At 44.3% G+C, this 23,776-nt stretch overlaps 1 protein-coding gene across 1 annotated transcript; it reads left to right on the forward strand.

The window, feature by feature from the left end:
* Positions 1 to 1,078: 1,078 nt before the first annotated feature.
* LOC125384197 (calmodulin-binding transcription activator 1-like) lies at positions 1,079 to 23,332 on the forward strand. The gene is made up of 16 exons (XM_048402710.1): positions 1,079 to 1,311; positions 2,319 to 2,365; positions 3,690 to 4,850; positions 5,259 to 5,385; positions 6,285 to 6,419; positions 7,200 to 7,294; positions 8,930 to 9,114; positions 9,916 to 9,991; positions 10,945 to 11,665; positions 12,470 to 12,604; positions 13,882 to 14,119; positions 14,234 to 14,424; positions 14,986 to 15,134; positions 15,834 to 16,012; positions 16,424 to 16,486; positions 22,523 to 23,332. Exons 1-16 carry the CDS (start codon positions 1,257 to 1,259, stop codon positions 22,617 to 22,619), a joined length of 3,654 nt encoding a protein of 1,217 aa, XP_048258667.1. The 5' UTR covers positions 1,079 to 1,256; the 3' UTR covers positions 22,620 to 23,332.
* Positions 23,333 to 23,776: the final 444 nt, after the last annotated feature.

Genomic DNA, 23,776 nt, shown 5'->3' on the forward strand with positions numbered 1-23,776 from the left:
CTTAGGGTTAGGTACCTCTTTCTGATCAAGCACCCCTATACGATCCTTAGGGTTAGGTATGTGGTAGGGCATGGGTTAGCTATCTCTTTTTTTTATCCAAATTCATTTATCTAAAATCCATACCATTTCTTTAAAGTTTCGCGTGTCTCGATGTCTCTGGCAACAAATGTAACTTGTGGTTTCAATAAGCGCCCCCCTACCTTTGTCAATTTGCCAATCTCCCGGGGTGCTTACTACCGCTGACATTTAGGTCTATATTGATGTTTTTTGTTTTTTCAATTGTCTTGCAACCATGGCAACATATGAGACAAAGGATTCCAGAAAATCTCTTCTTTTTCAGGAGAAATCTAGATTTGCCATAGTTTTGTACACTTGCTTGGGAGCTTTCTGATATTTCAGTCAATGTCTGTCAGAGGGACAAGTGCTGTTGTGCCAGACAAAGTATGACAGCAACATCTGAAGTGTTTCATCACTACATGTCCATATACCATGTCCATATACCTGTCCATATACCATGTCCATATACCATGCCCATATACCATGCCCATGTACCATGTCCCAGACTCGTTTATGTACTGCCGTGGTAATGCTGGAATATTGCTGACTTCAGTGTTCAACTTTCACTCACTCACTCACTCACTCACTCACTCACTCACATGCTTATAAGACTGGGAGAGTAGAAGGTCGGTGGTTCGATCCCCGGGTGGGACAGTAAAGGATGGTGCTTGTTGTTACCCTGTCTGGCGCTGGGCATTGAGGAGCAAAACCAAGTACTGGCCTAGTACTATAACATGGGTTTGTTCATGGGTTTGAATCCTGGTTCGACCCGATTACCCAAGCATGGATTGGGTGGTCAGGCTCACTGACTTGGGGGATGCAGGTCATTGTATCCCAGTTGCATAGATCGATTATTCATATCAGTCACAGGATTGAATGTTGTAACCTTGATCAAACAACTTCTGACCAAGAGTCGTATGACGCTCTTTGAAATCTTGGAAGAAAGGGCATGCTCGATTGTAGCTCAAAGACATAAGGGAAAGTTGACTATTGGAAAGACACTCACATTACATTACGTTTCGCAACCCACACACCTGTATTAGTTTAAATAATATTGAAATGGACAATTTGCGATATATTGTACCTGTGTACCTGTATGGCCTGACCTGTTTCAGAATCCTGACATCGTTCTTGTCCACTACCTGAATGTCCCCTACCCTGACAACACCAAACTGAGCATTCCTGTTTTATCTTACGACATGGAGAAGAAAGAATGGACCAAGGAGGAACTTGTTGATCAGCTCAGGCCGATGTGTGAGTTGACAGAGGGCTTCGGAATTAGCTTTCTTGTTTAACGCCACACTCATCAATGTTCCAGCTGTATGATTTCAAACTGAAAATAATCGAATCTGGACCAGACAATCCAGTGTTTGACATCATGAGCATCAATCTAAGCATTTAGGATATGGTGACATGAATCAAGCAAGTCAGCGAGTCGGAGCACCTGTTAATCTGGGTTGCTGAAGACCAATTCTAATTGAAATGTTATCTCTTAGTCCAAGACTAATAAACTTCAGGAAGGACTCATTTCCTATCAATGACTGCCGTGGTTACCATGGCAATTGTGGGGCGGTCGGGTAGCCTATTGGTTAAAGCATTCGCTCATCACACCGAAGACCCGGGTTCGAATCCTGACATGGGTACAATGTGTGAAGCCCATTTCTGGTGTCCCCCGCCGTGATATTGTTGGAATATTGCTAAAAGCGGCGTAAAACCAAACTCACTCACTATGGCAATTGTAAAGCAGATCATTTGTACAGACTAGTAGAAACAAAGATTAGTTAATTACCCTGGACTATGTTTTGAAGCAGTGAAAGAGTGTATTGTTTATTTGTGTGTTCATTGCAAGACACTGAAAAACAACTTGTTTTATATAGGGTAAGATCCAAACTGAGGCACGACGCCTAGCGTATATGCCAATAAACATAGTTACAAATTCTGATACATATTCTATGAATGCTACGTCATAATACTAAAAGAATTAGAAGACAAAATACCTGTATCCCAGGAACCATTCCAATCTTTGTGAAACTGGGAGATACTAAGGGAGATAATTTGGGCAGTTAATATGCAACCCGATGGTGACACAATGTCAGACATTGTCTGATGTTGAAAACTTACATGAGTTCAATTGTTGATGTCAGAAACTGACAGAAAGAATTAAAAGCTTAAGACATTGTTGTATTCCTTGTATAGATGTTGATATTGTAGTAACAACAGTCATACTCCTTGAAATGAAGCTGTAACTGTGTCTCTTGTAGTGGCGTGTGGCAGGAGAGTGGATCTTGGTCCTGAGCAAGAACACATGGTGAGATCATTAATCTTGATGACGAGAGTAATTACTGTCAGGACTTGACTGATTCCCAGAAATACTGATTAACATCACAGGCATGGGTGGTCCAGTAGTCCAAGGCACTAAATATACCGTGCAGAGTTGCGTCCCTTAGGGTTGCCAGGAACCTATGATCGTTGGTTTGAATCCTGGATTCACTCTGATTATGTTTCTAGGTTTGTCCACACGTTTATAGCTTTCACTAAAGTGGTGAACATCTAAGACCTGCATCGGGGCGGCCGGGGAGTCTAGTGGTTAAAGCATTCGCTCGTCACACCGAAGACCCAGGTTCGATTCCCGACATGTGTACAATGTGTGAAGCCCATCGTTGTGATAGTGCTGGAATATTGCTAAACGCGGCGTAATACCATATTCACTAAGACCTGCATCACTTTGGGTTTTCCTCCCACATTAAGGTGACAAGCCGTAATATAACTGAAATACCGTTGAACGAGGTGTTAAACCCAACTGAGTGATTCTCCCTAAGCTCCAGTCTACGACTTTACCACTCACTGTGCACTTCCTCTGTGGTGTAGTGGATGGAGCACCTGCAAAGAGAGGAGAAGGTTCTGGCCACGTTTTACCAAAAGTGTTACCAGAGTGTTACCAGAGTGTTACCCTGCCTGGCACTCAGTATCAAAGGAATGAAACAAGGACTGGTGGGCTCAGAGTCAGTATGCTGTATCTGAGTGTACTTGAAATGGTACTTGTTGTTACCCTGCCTGGCACTCGGCATCAAAGGAATGAAACAAGGACTGGTGGGCTCAGAGTCGTATGCTGTATCTGAGTGTACTTGAGATGGTACTTGTTGTTTCCTTGCCTAGCACTCGGTATTACAGAAATGAAACAAGGACTGGTGGGCTTAGAGTCAGTATGCTGTATCTGAGTGTACTTGATGGTACTTGTTGTTTCCTTGCCTAGCACTCGGTATTACAGAAATGAAACAAGGACTGGTGGGCTCAGAGTCAGTATGCTGTATCTGAGTGTACTTGAGATGGTACTTGTTGTTTCCTTGCCTAGCACTCGGTATTACATAAATGAAACAAGGACTGGTGGGCTCAGAGTCAGTATGCTGTATCTGAGTGTACTTGAGATGGTACTTGTTGTTACCCTGCCTGGCAGTCGGCATTAAGGGGATGAAACAAGAACTAGTCAGATATTCAGTTTGCCAGTAACAAACTGACGTCTAATCACTATTGTTGTGTTGACGTTGTGTTAACTGACTCGGGGTATCACTAAGGGTTGATATTCCTAGAAAAGGTTTTGTTGCACGGTTACAATATTGTTCCTTTTCTTGCAGGTTGAAGAAACAATTGAAGACTTTGTTCAACAGTTGATTAACCTTCGGCAGGACAAATCAGGCAAAGCCAAACCCCACAAATGCACTCCTTCCTGTGACAAAAACTTTCCTCATTCCAAATGCACCAAGGACTCATCACCTCCTAACACAGCCAGCCTGGCACACAATCGCCTAGTGTCCATGTTGCAGCGCCACACCCAACGCAGCGCCACCCAGTCGGTAGCCCCGCCCACTCCCGAGCTTCACACCAGCCAGGTGGTGATCACGCCCACTACGGCCCCCTCGTCCAACTCCACTCAAGACTTGAACCACACAGCTGCAGCTCCTGCTCCTCTCATTCTAAACCTAGCAAGTCTCCACGGCAGTAACGGTCTGATCTTTGTCAGCGGACATAACACATCACCCATCTCCATCATCAACAACTCTCTCACCACGCCCATTCACACCATCACCGCGGCAACCCTGGACACGCAGGGCCGTTTCCCTCAGCCTCAGATACTCCAAACCATTCCCCAAGTGCTTGCTGGTGTCAAGCAGGATGATAAATTGTCACAACATATTCACAATCTCCATGCGCATGACTCGAACAGAAAGTCTCCCGTTCCGATGAATATTGCAAGTGATGCTCTGTTGGAGCTGGCAGGCACCCCGCAGGATTCGAAGGATCTTTTTTTCGATCAAATGTCAGCTACAATCTCAGATACTCAGCGAAATCTCCACAATACATTAGACTCGCTCATTCGCGGGGACTGCTCGCACACTGTGGGAACACTAGTGAAAGATAATTCGGGGACTGATAATTGTGATACTCTTGATGGCAGCTTTTCCTCATTTCCCAGTACTGATCTCAATCTTGATTATCTTCTCGACTTGCCCGAACTTTATGACTGTCCTGATTTGCCCGACACAAATGCAAGTCTCGGGACGTCAAGTGGCGGAATGCCGACTTCTGTCCCGCTCATCAATTGTGCTAACTGCCTCAGCAACCAACAAGCTCAACAATCACAGCAGCAACGGGCAGAGTCGCATCAATCTTCAACATCGACGTCTGCTACGTCAGACACGCAGACAGCAGACAACACTCACTCACAGACTGACACAGACAGCAGCTTCTCTCAGGGCGTCATCACAGACTTCTCCCCTGACTGGTGCTACACAGATGTGAGGGGCATAGAGTTTCACATTTCCACCCAAACCAAGCTGACTCTCTGTGATAATATTGAAATACTGTTCCAAGCGGTGTAAAAACCAAACTCACTTGCTGACAGATATGATAAATCCACTTCTGAGTAATCTTATCGGGATGTGTTCTAGTTTATGATTTGAGAGCAAGTACATTGAGGTAGCTGTGAGGTGTACAGTAAACGACGGTTATAACAAACTCAAAGGGGCCACTGATTTTAGTTCCTTATAACCTATTCGTTATAAACATATTTTACTGTACCTCCAAAATGTTGTTAAATTATTTATCATCAATAATCAATAATCAGCATGATTAGGGTTGACATGCCTGTGATAGTGTTGGCAGTGACTGATGAGATGTTATTGAGTGTTGTTGTATGTTGGAAGGGTGGCACAAAGATCCTGGTGACAGGCCCATGGTTCTCCACGTCCACGTCCTACTCTGTTGTGTTCAACAGTAAGACGGTGCCTGCTACACTTGTACAGGCAGGGGTTCTCCGGTGCTTCACTCCAGGTCAGTATCTCACACTTCTAAAGGGGGATTCCGGGTTAGGATGGGTCTCCAGCAACCTATGCTGGTTGCCAGAGGTGACTTGGATGGTCAGACTTGTTGACTTGGTAGATGCATGTCATCGTACCACAATGGCATGGATTGTTGATGATGATATCAATCAGTGGATTGTGGGCCCAGACTTGATTGTTATGCTGGTCGTAAGAGGCATCTTGGATCAAAGGTGGCCAGACTCAGTGAATTGGTTGTTTACGTGTTAATATACCCTAATTGCATGGAACGTTGATGTCATATGATGCTGATGTCTTGCAGCACATGACGCCGGCCTGGTGACACTGCAGGTGGACAGACTCAGTGAATTGGTTGATTGAATGTTAATATACCCTGATTGCGTGGAACGTTGATGTCATATGATGCTGATGTCTTGCAGCACATGACGCCGGCCTGGCGACGCTGCAGGTGGACAGACTCAGTGAATTGGTTGTTTGCGTGTTAATATACCCTAATTGCATGGAACGTTGATGTCATATGATGCTGATGTCTTGCAGCACATGACGCCGGCCTGGTGACACTGCAGGTGGACAGACTCAGTGAATTGGTTGATTGAATGTTAATATACCCTAATTGCATGGAACGTTGATGTCATATGATGCTGATGTCTTGCAGCACATGACGCCGGCCTGGTGACACTGCAGGTGGACAGACTCAGTGAATTGGTTGATTGAATGTTAATATACCCTGATTGCGTGGAACGTTGATGTCATATGATACTGATGTCTTGCAGCACATGACGCCGGCCTGGTGACGCTGCAGGTGGACAGACTCAGTGAATTGGTTGTTTGCGTGTTAATATACCCTAATTGCATGGAACGTTGATGTCATATGATGCTGATGTCTTGCAGCACATGACGCCGGCCTGGTAACGCTGCAGGTGGCCAATGATGGGTTTGTCATCTCCAACAGTGAGGTGTTCGAGTACAAGGCTCGGGAGAAGCACAGCACGCAGTCAGCTCACAACGAATGGTTCTCAATGGATTGTGAGTAGTTGTACCTCGGTATATTTTGCAGTGTTGGAAATTAAGCTTGACAGTCAAGGGGACTTTTGATTTTCCTCATATTAGAAGTCAAAAGATTCAAGTACCAGAGGCCCCCCTTTTGTTTTGAACACTGATTTTGGAACACGGGTGGTTCATTTGTCGAAGGTGTCACAGTTCAGTTTGCAATGTGGCAATAAAGGGCTGCTTTAAAGCGTTTGCTCAGTAATCAGAAGCCCAAGGTCTGTTCCCCAGCTTGGTACAATGTGTCCAACCCATTGCTGATATCGCCCTTATATTGCTGGAATAATGCCAGTTGTGGAGTAAACTCCAACTAACTCACTCAGTTTGCAGAGTTGTGTCCCCTCAGCTGATTCAAGGTTCCAGTCCTAGATTCAGCCAAATTATTCTGCCTGTGCTCACGGTGTTCCACTAATGCCTTGTGTCTGTGACCTACCTCACTTTGGCCTTTGAGTGAGTGAGTGAGTGAGTCGGGTTTGACACTGCTTCCAGCAATATTCCGTCGGGGGACACCAGAAATGGGCTTCATGTGGGGAATCAAACCTGGGTCTTAGTGTGACGAGCAACACTTTAACCACTAGGCTACCCCAGCGCCCCCTGGCATCTTTGAAGTAACTGAATACCAGTAACTAGAAAGTGGCATTAAACCCAACCCACTCGCTGTTTGTGTGCCATTATGATACTGCTGCAACATCGCATATTGCCTCACAATCTCGGTACATGTGTAGAAGTGTGTAAATGTTTGCTATGTTCTTGTTTCAGCGACGGAGATGAAACTGCTGCTGGTGGAGAGGTTGGAACAACTGGAGAAGAGGCTCATGCCAGCTGACAAGAACACAACTTTCCTTGACAAGCAGGTGAGCTTTCCTTGACAAGCAGGTGAGCTTTCCTTGACAAGCAGGTGAGCTTTCCTTGACAAACAGTTGAGCTTTCCTTGAGAAACAGGTGAGCTTTTCTTGACAAGCAGGTGAGCTTTCCTTGACAAACCCTGTCTATGACACTGCCAACTGTAAATCATCAGTGTGCCAGGTATTTGGCCTTCCACTCTTTGAAAGAGATGGCTTAAGCATGATAGATGAAAGTGCATGCAAGTATCGTGGTATGTATTGGATCGTGAGCAAAGTATCATGGTATGTATCAGATCGTGAGCAAAGTATCATGGTATGTATTGGATCGTGAGCAAAGTATCGTGGTATGTATCGGATCGTGAGCAAAGTATCATGGTATGTATTGGATTGTGAGCAAAGTATCGTGGTATGTATCGGATCATGAGCAAAGTATCGTGGTATGTATCGGATCGTGAGCAAGGTATTGTGGTATATATCGGATCGTGAGCAAAGTATCGTGGTATGTATCGGATCGAGAGCAAAGTATCGTGGTATGTATCAGATCGTGAGCAAGGTATTGTGGTATGTATCAGATCGTGAGCAAAGTATCATGGTATGTATTGGATCGAGAGCAAAGTATCGTGGTATGTATCAGATCGTGAGCAAGGTATTGTGGTATATATCGGATCGTGAGCAAAGTATCGTGATATGTATCGGATCGTGAGCAAGGTATTGTGGTATATATCAGATCGTGAGCAAAGTATCGTGGTATTTATCGGATCAAGAGCAAAGTATCGTGGTATGTATCGGATCAAGAGCAAAGTATTGTGATATTTATTGGATCGTGAGCAAGGTATTGTGGTATATATCGGATCGTGAGCAAAGTATCGTGATATGTATCGGATCGTGAGCAAAGTATCATGGTATGTATCGGATCAAGAGCAAAGTATTGTGGTATTTATTGGATCGTGAGCAAGGTATTGTGGTATATATCGGATCGTGAGCAAAGTATCGTGATATGTATCAGATCATGAGCAAAGTATCGTGGTATGTATCAGATCGTGAGCAAATTATCGTGGTATGTATCGGATCGTGAGCAAAGTATCGTGGTATGTATCAGATCGTGAGCAAAGTATCATGGTATGTATTGGATCTTGAGCAAAGTATCGTGGTATGTATCGGATCGTGAGCAAAGTATCATGGTATGTATTGGATCGTGAGCAAAGTATCGTGGTATGTATCGGATCTTGAGCAAAGTATCATGGTATGTATCGGATCGTGAGCAAAGTATCGTGGTATGTATCGGATCGAGAGCAAAGTATCGTGGTATGTATCGGATCGTGAGCAAAGTATCGTGGTATATATCGGATCGTGAGCAAGGTATTGTGGTATATATCGGATCGTGAGCAAAGTATCGTGGTATGTATTTGATCACACAGTTGTGTATCATCCCAGCCCTACAACAGTTTACCCTGAACTTAATCGAGTTTGCTGGGACTGACCATTGTCTCGAGCCTTGGCTCCCTTTAAGATGGGAACAAGTTCAATCCTTTCTTCACACAGCTATTTAACAGTATCAGAATAAATGTAGATACAAGTTTGAAACGAGAATCTGTCCCGGAGTGAGACGAGTGTTGTGACTTTGTTTGTTGTGCACTATTCCAGCATGCCCTGAATGTTGACCATGAGAACACCGAGTGTCGTCTTGTGCAGTATGTGGAGCACCTGGCTGGTCGACCCTGGCAGAAACTGGAGACTTACCCCAAGGCTGGCCATGGCGGACTGACTTTACTTCATCTTGCGGCGGCCCTTGGCTACGCCAAACTCATCAGCTCACTTGTTAGGTGGAGGTGGGTAGCACCAGTACAGGAATCAGTGTTGGAAATTAATGGGAGCCATGGTGTCCTTGAGGTTTGCTTCCATAGTGTTTGAATCCTGGCTCTCCTTAAAGCTTTAACTTGGCAGTAGTTATGACTGGGACCCCTTTTCTTCCATGCTTAATTTCCAACAGGGAGATTGAATAGTTGAATGAAAATAACAAACATGTATTTAGAATTGGTTCTTTGAAAGTCCCCAGAACATAATTCCGCAAATAATGGGTGCCTCGTACCCTTCCTTGTTGTAAGAGACGACTTAAATGAGGGTCTGGTAGTTACAGCGTGTGAGCTGACTGATTGTGTTCTATCATAACCCAATGCTGTGGGTTGTTGGTTGTGCTACTGGCCTCTGGTAAGCTGGGCCAAGACACGAATATTCCCAGGCTGCCATGATATAGTGAGAACATTACTGTTTTATGTGTCCTTGGTTCTGTGATGTTTGATGCTGCTGTGAACAATGTCCAGCTATGTCGTTGTTGCCTGCGACTGATGAAGTCTGGGCCAGACAAACTGGTGGTTGATATTATGAGCAACACCAAACGTCTTTGGTGAACAATGACATGCAATCAACCAGGTCACTGAGCCTGAACACCCAAAGAAAGTCGGGGAGCCTCTTAGGAGCCTCTGCTGCTGTTGCTGCTGCTGCTGCTGCTGCTGCCGCTGATGATGATGATGTGCTGGGGACCTATTCTTACCCAGGGCCCCACAAGGATTGATTGATTGATTGATTGATTGATTGCAGAGTGATAATACTGTTTTCTCTTTCTTTGACAGATCTGACATCTCTAATTTAGTTTTAGAATATGAAGTTGATGCTCACAGTGTGGACAACCATGCCTGTACTCCATTGGTGAGAAGCTGATTACTGCAGCATTATGTTGATCATAGGCAGGAATTGATCTAGACCTGCTCACTATGAACAAAGAAGCTGATTACTGCAGCATTATCTTGATCATAAGCAGGAATTGATCTAGACCTGCTCACAATGAACAAAGAAGCTGATTACTGCAGCATTATCTTGATCATAGACAGGAATTGATCTAGACCTGCTCACAATGAACAAAGAAGCTGATTACTGCAGCATTATCTTGATCATTGATCTAGACCTGCTCACAGGTCGATATTTGGCACCAAGTTGGCAGCAACTGTAAACATTCCCGAATGAGAATACAAACTTTCCCAGTTCATGTTGATTTGGTTATAGGTCGTGGTTAGAGTGTTTGCTCGTCATCCCGAAGGCCCTGATTCGATTCCCCACATGGGTACAATGTTTGAAGCCCATTTCTGGTGTCCCCCGCCGTGATATTGCTGAAATATTGCTAAAAGCGGCATACAACCATACTCACTCACAGTTCTAAAGATACAATTGCACCTACGATTACTTACGATTGTGAAAGGCTACCAGATGTGGGAGTTGTTTGGCAAGACAATCTCACATAGCTTAGTTTGTTCCTGATGTCAGTGTTGAATGCTTTGGGCCTCAGCTTGTCTGCTAAAGTTTGATGGTACTTTGCAAGTTGTAATCATGGTATTGATACATGGCTGACCATATAGATGTACTCACTGGTAGTTTGTTGAAGTGAATGACGGGAGGGTGGAATGTTTCAGTTGTCTTCTGTAATCAGTGTAGGAATCCTACAGTCTTTAAACTTTAAGATGATGGCTTTGCCACCAACAATCTTAGCTCTGCAACTGTCGTAAGCCTGTATGGGAGGTACGATCACCTGAGTGCTAAGATCGCTTTGTGGAACGGGACCTAAACCACTTTAATTTCTTGCTTACCTTCACACTGGTCTGTTTCAGATGTGGGCATGTGCAAGAGGAAATATTGACGCTTCACTGACGCTGTATCATATCAACACGGGGCCACTCAGCATCTGTAACAAGGATGGACGTCTCCCGCTCACCGTTGCCCGAAGCAAGGGACATCACAACCTTGCCAATCAAATCGAGCAGTTGGAGCAAGCTCGTCTGCAAGCCCCGCCCCCTTTCCCCCCATGCACATCCACAGCATCATTTGCTGGCGCAACTTCTTCTTTCACAACCTCGGACTCTATCACTGCGTGTGACCTGTCACCAACTCCTTGCCATATATTCCCCAGTTCTCACAAAAACATTTGTGATGAGAAACAGGAAAACCTTCACATCGACATACCTCCTCCCCCTCCCTACCCAGGGGATTCCAAGCTCGTCCGGCGACTCAGTGAACAAGTCATTGGCACCTGTCATCGCCAACTTAGCAAACGCTATTCGGTGGATATATTGCCGAGTGGGGCAACAAACGACCAGACCTCGCCCCAACATGACGCTTTTCAGAAGCCAATTCGGGAGGCCAATTCTGAGCCACATCTGTCATTGGTTGGTGATCATCCAATCAGTGCAGTGACGGACTCTGCCTTGCTACCAGTTGCTCAACGTGATCTGGCATCGCCAGATATTCTCATGCAGACCGAGTCTTTGCTCAACACCATAGCGACGGAGTCTGGGAAGGAGACGGATGGTCTCCTCATGCAGATGGACACAGGTCAGTTGAATAGGAGTATGACAGTGTTGCAATGTTGCAGATATTGATCAGCTTGAAAATTAACCAGGGATCATGATTTTGCCAGTTTTTGTTTTTCTGTTTGTTGTTTAATGCCTCACTCAGCAATATACCAGCCGTATGGCGGTGGTCTGTAAGTAATCATTGGACCAGACACACCAGTGATTGACGTAATGAACTTCAATCAATGCAGTTGGGATATGAGGACGTGCCACAACCAAGTCAGCAAGTCTGATTCTGTCGGTCGCTTCTGTCGACAAACATTGGTTGCTGAAGACCATTTCTAACCCGGATCTTATGGGTGTAACAGGATTTAAAAGCTTGATAATGATCGAATTTGTGTGTCATTTCAACAATACCTTAAACAAGGCCTCAAAAAGGTCTTGGAAGTTTGTATTGGTGATTTTCAATGATACATGTCATGGTTATAGTATAAATATATCTACTATTATTTCAGCAAGTGCTGATGAAACATGTTGTACATGGAAGAGACCCATCAGCCTGTTTCTCTGCATGTCCTTCAGTGATTCCTCATGTTGTCAATCACTGGATTGTCTGGTCCAGACTCGATTATTTACAGACTGTCATCATAACACTGGAATATTGCTGAGTGCAGCATTAAACAACAAACCAACCAACCAACCTCATTGATTCTTAACATTTCTTGTGGATGAATGTTTCATTTGCCATGTTTGAATTTGCAATTTGATCTGCTCTTTAGTCGTGTAATCAGTGTTGAGTGTCTGTATGAGTAATGTCTATAATGCAAGCTCTGTACCTCTGTAGATGAGGTATCATCGGTGCGGAGTGACAGCCCTTTCATTGATGTAGAAAAGATCTCATCTGACGAGGAGGCGGAACACAAGGCAGCTGTTGCTGCTGCTGCTGCTGCCGCCGCCGCTGCTGTAGCATCTGGTGAAGGTTAGACACCATAACACACACATAAACACCATGCTTTAATGAGTTGCTCTTGAATCTAAAAATGTTACGCATTAAAGGAAGACTGTATTGTTTAAGCTTAACTCCGTTGTGGGTTTGAATCCCGGTTTGCCCTATTATGTTTCTGGGTTTGTCAGCACCTTAACAATGCTCCTGGGTTTCACCGACGTGGTAAACATCTATGACCTTTGTCACCTGGGGCTCCCTCCCACATCAAGCTGACACTCCCTGATATGACTGAAATGCTGTTCAAAGCAGTGTTAAACTCAAGCAGTATTAGCTGAACTTGTTTGAGATGTGAAAAATTAGAAGATAAACATCATGTGTTTTCATATTTGTAGGTGTTGTTGAGTATAGGCTAAAGCCTTTGGTTCCAAATGTAAAAACTTCTGGCTAAAAACACACAAATCTAAAAACACATAATGTTCTTTGATATCGTAAAGTACTCTGGACCCAACCATGACTGTAACTTCAGTTAAGAAGTGCCGTCACCCTTTCTCTCACCGCTAACATAGCACAGAATGTCGCATGATTTATTAACTTGATTCGACAGCTATTTTCAGCAGGTCACAGTCAGATTAGTGTCAGAACGATGCTGTGATCGGCTTTGGTAGTGAATGGGTCAAGGCTATTTATCCATGTAGAGTTGAGATATACTACTCAAAACAGGTTAAAGAATGCCCGTAATACTCAATAGGTGTTGCCATACCCGCCATCCTTGACAGGTAAACATCGGGTGTCACAGTCCGATTAGTGTCAGAACGATGCTTTGGTAGTGAATGGGTCAAGGCTATTTATCCATGTAGAGTTGAGATATACTACTCAAAACAGGTTAAAGAATGCCCGTAGTACTCAATAGGTGTTGCCATACCCGCCATCCTTGACAGGTAAACATCGGGTGTCCTTTAACTTCTGTAGAGCAGTATACAGTACACTGAATAATCAAGACATGACTAATGTACCTGACAACGCTATTAATCCTCATCCACTGACTGGTTTCCTGGGTCCAGATCTTTACAGGCTTTATCATATACCTGGAGTATTGCTGAGTGTGGCGATATACAAATTCTGTACCAAATTGTTTGCTGGGTCCAGATCTTTACAGACTGTCATCATAAAACTGGAGTATTGCTGAGTGTGGCGTTATACAAATTCTGTACCAAATTGTTTGCTGGGTCCAGATCTTTACAGACTGTCATCATATACCTGGAGTATTGCTGAGTGTGGCGTTATACAAATTCTGTACCAAATTGTTCCAGGTGGGGATCATGAAGGCAAGAACCAAATGGTAACCCTTGCCAACCAGATCATCGCAGCCATGCCAGAGCGTATCAAGCTGTCTCCTGCCAAGGAGGAAGAGTGTGGAGTGAGCAGTCGAGCTCGGAGTGAGTCCTACAGCTCGGCCCCGTCTCAAGGCTCACCTCCCACCTCATCCTTCGGGGATGATTCTGGAATCTCAACACCCATGACAGATAGTCTGGCCTTTGATGAGTACAGGTAGAAACATTTTTGTAGGCCAGATACATCATGATACATGGACTGGATAAGACTTGAATGATGACAAAGCAACCTAAAACTCCCATCACTGTATTCCCGACTTTTGTATTGCAGGTACACAGACCTGGGCACCCCTGCCTCGTCCCTGAGCCCGGACTCTACCTGTCTGCCCAGCCCCTACAGCCCCTACAGTTCCTACAGTTTCACTCTGGACTCCCCGCCCCCCACCACTGCTGACTTCACCGAGTACTTCAACGCACCAGCCACGTACATGGAGAAGGACTTTTCCCAACTCACACTCTCAGGTAGGGTCCACACTTCCCTATACACGGTTGCCAACCCCTGTGGAGATTCCAGGACAGAGAAGGTCCACAGCCTCCCATGTTTGTCGTTCTGACCCGTGAAGATCCAGGGTAGAATAGGTCTTCAGCAACCCATGCTTGCTGTGAAAGGCGACTACGCTTGTCGTAAGAGGCGACTAACGTGATCAGGTGGTCAGGCTCGCTGACTTGGTTGATGCATGTCATCGATCCCAATTGCGTGGATCGATGTTCATGTCAATCACTGGATTGTCTGGTCCAGACATGATTATTTACAGACCGCAGTCTTATGGCTGGAATATTGCTGAGTGCAGTGTTAAACAACATGAAACTGAAACTGTTTGTCTTTCTGTAGAGATTCCAGGATAGAGTAGTTCCATATTATGATTGGGTGGTTACGATGTACCCTGAATATATAATGATCCTATTATCAACCACTGACTTAGTCATTCAGACTTGGTTGTCAAGAGATCGCACTGATAAGGCTGGAATTATTTAACAATAATCTTCTTCTACCACTTCATAAGTATCCTTCTCTCTATTCAGATCAGGAACAGAGAAAGCTGTACGAGGCTGCCAAGGTGATCCAGAATGCGTATCGGCTGTATCGGGATAAACAACAACTGCAGCAGCAGCGACAGAAGGAGATAGAAGCCGCCATCTTGATCCAGAGCTACTATCGGCGATACAAACAGGTACTGGCGGACTCCTGGCACAAAGTATCGCTCTGCCATGAACCTTCGGTGAATTTGTCAGTTCTAGTTATCACTCCTGTATCAGAGGCAATACAAATACTGTTAGAAAATTATCTGACACTCTTTCATGTTGGTAAGGACTGATGACATGGTCTAGTGGATCGAGCATCTGCCCGGAGACTGCCTATGTGGTCTAGTGGATAGAGGATCTGCCCGAAGACTGCCTGAGTGGTCTATAGGATAGAGCATCTGCCCGGAGACTGCCTACATGGTCTAGTGGATAGAGCATCTGCCCGGAGACTGCCTATGTGGTCTAGTGGATAGAGCATCTGCCCGGAGACTGCCTGAGTGGTCTATAGGATAGAGCATCTGCCCGGAGACTGCCTACATGGTCTAGTGGATCGAGCATCTGCCCGGAGACTGCCTACGTGGTCTAGTGGATAGAGCATCTGCCCTGAGAATGCCTACGTGGTCTAGTGGATAGAGCATCTGCCCGGAGACTGCCTGAGTGGTCTAGTGGATAGAGCATCTGCCCGGAGACTGCCTACGTGGTCTATAGGATAGAGCATCTGCCCGGAGACCGCCTACGTGGTTTGATTTTTTCTGCCATGTTAGGCATACTTTCAGTGATACAACTAAAATACTGCACAAAGCAGCGTTAAACCCAACTCACTCACTCACTCACTCTGTATATTTCAGTATGCATACTTCAAGAAGATGACCCAGGCAGCAGTGTTGATCCAGAATCAGTTCCGGAGTTACTACGCACAGAAACGTCTCAAGAAGAACCGAGACCCTGCGGCTGGCCTGCAGCGACAAGGACCGGAGAGACTGAAGAAGGGCCGCAACCAGTCCGTGATCATCCAGCAGAGATACAGGTGTGTCTTCACCTCCAGTATGGTGGCCCAGTGGTCTAAGGTCCTGTGAAAAGTTGTGTCCCTTGGCATGCCAGGATCTGCTGGTCATGGTTTGAAGCCCAGATTGTTATGGTAGCCCAGTGGTCTAAGGTCCTGTGAAAAGTTGTGTCCCTTGGCATGCCAGGATCTGCTGGTCATGGTTTCAAGCCCAGATTGTTATGGTAGCCCAGTGGTCTAAGGTCCTGTGAAAAGTTGTGTCCCTTGGCATGCCAGGATCTGCTGGTCATGGTTTGAAGCCCAGATTGTTATGGTAGCCCAGTGGTCTAAGGTCCTGTGAAAAGTTGTGTCCCTTGGCATGCCAGGATCTTATTATTATTATTATTATTATTACTATTACTACTACTACTACCATGCTGCTGTGCCTTGTTTCAGGTCTCACTATCAGAGGAAGACGGAGAAGGAGGGTCGACAGTTGTCGGCTGATGCAGCAGATAGGTAGGTTGTTTACGTCAGCCCATGCCGGGCATGGGAATGGAGTGCACCCTTTACTGACATAACATACCCTTGGAACCTAATGTATTCCCCGTAATGAGCTCTGTGGTGCTTAGAAAATGGACAAAGGTGGTGGGTGCTTAGTAAGACAACACAAAAGGTTACTGAGATCGAGCAGTAGTTCAAATGTTGATGAAACTAAATCTTTGTCAATAATAATCCCATTGTAATTATAAAGCCCTTCTGAGCTGCTGTTGTCGTTGGGTATCAAGTCATACACACCAGAAAATAGGCACTGTCACTTTTGGTCTTCTTGGGGTGCTTGTAAAGCTTACTAACAGATAGGTGTAGAAGTTGGTCAGGGGCTTACTATGGCGAATACGGTAGTTGGAACCTTACTTTAGTAGGAAGTACCCCAGGCTAACAAAATAAACACAATTGGTTCTAATGACAACTGAATGTCGAAGTGATCAGAGCCAAACATAAATAAGTTGAACTGATTGAAGTTCTACAGGACACAACTGCTTGCCGTAATGTGGTACATTGATTTGCACTGTTGTACATTGTAATATGATCTTGTGTAGGGACATCTTTGAATTTGAAATCTGGTGTCAAAAGGATTATAACCAATTGAAATCTGAACCTAAAGTCCTGTTTGAATTTAACCATGTTCTACAATGTATCTGTTTTCTTCACTTCATGCTAACAGAGATATATGGCAGCTTGTGCATGCAATTAGGGTAGGTAACTGGTGTGCCAAGCTGTCATTCATTGATGCCTGCTATTGATGGGTGTGCATTTCACCGTCGTCACAGTTTGATGTGGTTTTGTGAACTGTATTGTGCTCTGTAATTTCCTGCCTTTATTTTCGGTGCATACTGTGTCATAAATATTGTCTTAGACATGGTAGTCTGTTGCACAGCTAAAACCTTTCCTGAGCATTTCAACATAATGTACCCCAGAATGTTTGCTAGGACCAGTATGTTGTAAGTTTTCTCTGTTTGATGTGTGAAATATAACCAAGTCGGACATTTCTTTCAGATTTTATTCCTTCAAACCATGGGTCAGTGGTCAAAATAAAATTAAAAGAAAGTTCGAATTAAAGCCATAATTAGATGGAGGAATCAGGTAACTCTTAAACCTTTTGGCTCCAGTTCTTAATCCTACTTGCTCAAGCTGTTGGTTGGGACGAAGGGTATGAAAATACAAATAAATGCTTTCAGACATACGTTTTGTAATCAGTGTTTGGAGAAAGTGACATCAAGGCCTCGTAGAATTCACACATGATTGGCCTGTCTTCCGGGTCTATTCCAAACATTCAACATTGAAGTCCTTAAGAACCTGTCTCAGGAAATGTAGAATAGTATGTTTTGGCCTTTTTAGAAAATCCATCAATATGCATTTGAACCCTTGAACAATAATTGTAATGATTGTTTGTTCTTTGTAGTGGTCTGTTCAGTTAAGGGAGTGCACCTTCTAGATTCTTAACAGTCTCACCTGCACTTGTGAGCCTAGACACTTTACCAGAGATGCTGCGATCCACTGAATGAGTGTCCTGTGTTAGTGATACAGTCTTGTACATTAACAGTCTCACCTGCACTTGTGAGCCTAGACATGTTACCAGAGATGCTGTGATCCACTGAATGAGTGTCCTGTGTTGGGGTACAGTGTTGTACATTCACAGTCTCACCTGCACTTGTGAGCCATGACACGTTACCAGAGATGCTGTGATCCACTGAATGAGTGTCCTGTGTTAGTGATACAGTCTTGTACATTAACAGTCTCACCTGCACTTGTGAGCCTAGACATGTTACCAGAGATGCTGTGATCCACTGAATGAGTGTCCTGTGTTAGTGATACAGTCTTGTGCATTAACAGTCTCACCTGCACTTGTGAGCCTTGACACGTTACCAGAGATGCTGTGATCCACTGAATGAGTGTCCTGTGTTAGTGATACAGTCTTGTACATTAACAGTCTCACCTGCACTTGTGAGCCTTGACACGTTACCAGAGATGCTGTGATCCACTGAATGAGTGTCCTGTGTTAGTGATACAGTCTTGTACATTAACAGTCTCACCTGCACTTGTGAGCCTTGACACGTTACCAGAGATGCTGTGATCCACTGAATGAGTGTCCTGTGTTAGTGATACAGTCTTGTTCATTAACAGTCTCACCTGCACTTGTGAGCCTAGACACGTTACCAGATGTGCTGTGATCCACTGAATGAGTGTCCTGTGTTAGTGATACAGTCTTGTACATTAACAGTCTCACCTGCACTTGTGAGCCTTGACACGTTACCAGAGATGCTGTGATACACTGAATGAGTGTCCTGTGTTTGTGATACAGTCTTGTACATTAACAGTCTCACCTGCACTTGTGAGCCTAGACACGTTACCAGAGATGCTGTGATCCACTGAATGAGTGTCCTGTGTTAGTGATACAGTCTTGTACATTAACAGTCTCACCTGCACTTGTGAGCCTAGACACGTTACCAGATGTGCTGTGATCCACTGAATGAGTGTCCTGTGTTAGTGATACAGTCTTGTACATTAACAGTCTCACCTGCACTTGTGAGCCTAGACACGTTACCAGATGTGCTGTGATCCACTGAATGAGTGTCCTGTGTTAGTGATACAGTCTTGTACATTAACAGTCTCACTTGCACTTGTGAGCCTAGACACGTTACCAGAGATGCCATCCATTATGATTTCGATGGATTCTTTAGGATGTTTTTGACCAAATTCTGCCAATACTCCAAGTGACATGTATTACAAATTTTGTAAGACAAAACAACCAGTGATTTAGCCTGGTTATTGACCTCACTGCATTGTCACATATACAACCATGTTATAATCACACATAATCACCAGTTTTAACTTGGGTTTGAGGGATAAATGCAATACAAAAGATGTTGAAATCATCAAAGCGTAACAGTTTGTTTCACACCCCAGTTGTCCCAGGTACTCCGAATTTCTTCAATTTCTGGGTGGCATCTCTGCATTTGATTTTGTTTAGAACTAAATTGTATGCTGTGACTGACTCTAGAATGTGATTTCTGCTTGTTGTCTTGTGATTCTGGCATGCTGTGATTGGTGCTTTCAGAGATCCAACCATTGTGTCAATGCTAATGAGATGAAGGTACATCCTGCATATACAACATGTAGCCTGGCTTGTTTCATGCCTTTCTCCTAGTGTAGATCTCTGTAGCCTTCTACTAATATTACATCCTCGTGAAGATCTGGGTAGAGAATAGGTCTTTAGCAATCTATGCTTGTTGTAAGAGTCGAATAACGGGATCGGGTGGTCAGACTCGCTGACTTGGTTGATGCATGTCATCGGATCCCAATTGTGTGATCTCCTTCTCCTTCTACTAACAGTACCCCAGTAACTTGTAAAGATTCCGGGTTAGAATAGGGCCCCAGCAACCGATGCTGGTCGTCAGAGTGGATTTAGTGGATGGGAGGACAAGCTCGATGATTTGGCTTGTGTGTTGTAATCCCAGATTTACCCATGATAATCAGATTATGATCCTTGGGTTGTCAGTACCATATCCTTGATTCCTACATTCACTAAAGGGCTTCCGTTTATGACCTGTGTCACTTTCGGCCTTCTTCCAACGTTAAGCTGATGCACCATCATGATGATGATGATGATGTGACTAAAAAACTGCTGAAGTCAGCTTTGGGCCTCAGTTCACTCACTCACTATACTTACTTAGTGTTGAGGCCCCAGTCGTTAAAGGCGCCGCAGTTTGCTGTGCGGTAGTAGTGCTGAGATGACTATGTTGAATGTAGCCCTGGGATAGGTTACACAAACCAATCTTAGCACTAAGATGATTGTAACTCCCATGCTTTAACATCAGCTTACGACAGTTGTAGCACTATGATCGCTTGGTGGAATGTGGGCCTGTATGCTAAACCCACGATGCTGTGTTTCCTGTTCTCTGTGTCATGTATTTTTTCACAAGTGTGACGTTAGTTGTCTGCACCACCTTCGCTTATACAATCTACTCTACATACGTCAGCTAAATGTCATATTGCTTATAGTGGATTCTTTTGCTTAGTCACATCAACTTTGCCCATATGCTTTGTTCCCCATCTTTGTGTAAGTTGCCTCTTTCCATCTCTGTCATAAGAGGCAGAGACTGCCTCCCTGGTCTAATGGTAGAGCATCTGCCCGGAGAGCGGAAGGTCGTGGGTTCGATCCCCGGTCATGTCATACCAAAATACATTAAAAGATTAAAAGTACTTGTTGTTACCCTGCCTTGCGCTTGGCATTAAGGGACAAGGACTGATCAGCTTGGAGTCAGTATTCTGTGTCTGAGTGGGGTAATATTGTTAAACTGTAGCATGGTATCTCAGTGGGCTAGCACTATGAAATCAGCATTAGTCCAGACTAGTACAAGCAGCCACACACACACAGCCACACACACACACACACACACACACACACACACATGCACATTGTAACATAAGTGCAATAATCTTTGATGTGACATTAAACCCCATTTCACCTCCTATAAGAGGCAGTGAAAATAGGAATCAGTTTCTTACAATCGTCATACAGCGACCTTAGTAATGTCACTAAGTCTGTGGGAGTTGTGATCACCTTAGCGTTAAGATCACTTAAGATACATCTATGGCAAGTTTATGTTAAATGACGGGAGTTATGATCACCTTAGTGCTGAAATCACTTTGTTGAATGGGCTTCTGATTGGCTTGACATGCAATTGTTATTTGGGTATTCATTTTGAGTCTTCATGTCATCAACGACTGGGGTATCTGCTCCAGCCTTGGACCTCTTCCACAAGGCAGTCATAACACCATGGTGGTCGTAAGACTGTGTTAGAGTATGGGAGTTGTGATAGTCCTAGTGCTAAGATTGCAGTCATAACACCATGGTGGTTGTAAGTCTGTGTTAGAGTATGGGAGTTGGGATAGTCTTAGTGCTAAGATTGCAGTCATAGCACCATGGTGGTCGTAAGACTGTGTTAGAGTATGGGAGTTGGGATAGTCTTAGTACTAAGATTGCAGTCATAACACCATGGTGGTCGTAAGTCTGTGTTAGAGTATGGGAGTTGGGATAGTCTTAGTGCTAAGATTGCAGTCATAACACCATGGTGGTCGTAAGTCTGTGTTAGAGTATGGGAGTTGGGATAGTCTTAGTGCTAAGATTGCAGTCATAACACCATGGTGGTCGTAAGTCTGTGTTAGAGTATGGGAGTTGTGATAGTCTTAGTGCTAAGATTGCAGTCATAACACCATGGTGGTCGTAAGTCTGTGTTAGAGTTTGGGAGTTGTGATAGTCTTAGTGCTAAGATTGCAGTCATAACACCATGGTGGTCGTAAGTCTGTGTTAGAGTTTGGGAGTTGGGATAGTCTTAGTGCTAAGATTGCAGTCATAACACCATGGTGGTCGTAAGTCTGTGTTAGATTTTGGGAGTTGGGATAGTCTTAGTGCTAAGATTGCAGTCATAACACTATGGTGGTCGTAAGTCTGTGTTAGAGTATGGGAGTTGGGATAGTCTTAGTGCTAAGATTGCAGTCATAACACCATGGTGGTCGTAAGTCTGTGTTAGAGTTTGGGAGTTGTGATAGTCTTAGTGCTAAGATTGCAGTCATAACACCATGGTGGTCGTAAGACTGTGTTAGAGTATGGGAGTTGTGATAGTCCTAGTGCTAAGATTGCAGTCATTACACCATGGTGGGCATAAATCTGTGTTAGAGTATGGGAGTTGTGAAAGTCCTAGTGCTAAGATTGCGTCGTGGTACAAGGCAGTGTGGCGTAAAACAACATTCACTCAGTCTCCTGATATGAATTTATTAGAAAATGTTGGAAGAGACCTCAGTTATTGTGTTTTGAAAAACGTAATTCATAAATAAAATTCACTTATCTCTTTGTCATAATATTTTTTTATTTATTGTTTAACAGTTATTTTGATTATTTTGTAATACAAATTTTAGTTCAAGACCCTTCTAGGTTCAACTGGTCAGTATCAAGTTCATTTATTAACCACTGATCTCCGACCTCTATTGCAGCTCCCCACCCCCCGAGCAAAGCAGCACATCCAGAGACGGAACCCCACCAGTCGATGCTGAGCCAGATATCCCCTACCCAGAAGAAGAGGATGGGTGAGCCACCGTCAGGGACAGACACGCCCACCCACTGCTGGATCTGTGACTGGGCATGGCTGTTCATCTTGGTGACACCCTCGGGAGGACAACCTCTGTCTGAACCACAATGCCCATGTCACGCTGTGTTCAACTGCTTAGGTAGCAATGGCCTCCGGAGGACTTGTGAAGGAACAAGCTGTCGTTGTTGTCAGGTTGAGCCGTGTCGTTCTTTGACATGCCTCGTCAGTATGGGTTGGGACGTGATGTAAAAGGGTGTGTAGCCTATGTATGTGTGACACCGGCGTTGTGAACAAGCTGTGGAAATAGGCTTGCTGTGAAATACCCACAGTTTCAACCCTTTGCTGTTTCAAGTTTGTCATGGCTCGTCGTGGACTTTCAGGTTTGATTCGTGACAAATAGCTGCCAACTGTCCCATTTTTTTAATGTTTTTGTTACGAATTTGCAACTTTTGTCCTTAATTCCTGTTAAGAATATGCCAATCTACATAAAAATATCACAAGGTTTCAATTTTCATAGACACTGATAAAGAGAGGGTCATTATTTAGCCTTACACCGTCAGCTATAAATGCTTCATGTTTATCGACTGGTATATCATCATATTTATAGGGTTGCATTTGTTCAATTGAGACACTCCACGGTATTATTGAAAGTTGCTTAAGTCGAGATAGAAACAAACTTTAAAATTATGAACTGAGTTTCGGAATCACATGTCTGTATTGTATTGTAGTCGATTCATATCGTCTGGCTTTGTTGTCAGTTAAAGAAGATTGTTGGAAAATACTAAACTGGGAAAATTGGCAGCTATGGTGACAGATCCTGCCATTTAAGTTCATGTTTGTCAGCCAATGTATCAGTGACAAGCATAAGCCACATTGATATGAACAGGTCTTCAATTTTCCAATGGGGAAAACGTGCAGCTGATTGACTCTGGACACGCCCATCCTCCACTGGACTCTCCACCTAGTGGCCCCGCCTTCTCCTCAAGGGTGCCCCGCCCTCTTCTCTACCCCTGCTGTGATTGTTTCTTCAAGCTGCACCTCGCAGACACTGCTCAACACTGGACTACTCTCTGTTCTCAATTGTTTCCGCAACTTGAGATGACTCATGAACGTATTCAACAACAAGTGGTTTACCTCAACAGAGAATCAGTGGGCGTGG

This window comes from Haliotis rufescens, unplaced genomic scaffold (assembly GCF_023055435.1).
Source record: "Haliotis rufescens isolate VD_foot unplaced genomic scaffold, xgHalRufe1.0.p SCAF_29, whole genome shotgun sequence".
Taxonomy (NCBI): Eukaryota; Metazoa; Mollusca; class Gastropoda; order Lepetellida; family Haliotidae; genus Haliotis; species Haliotis rufescens.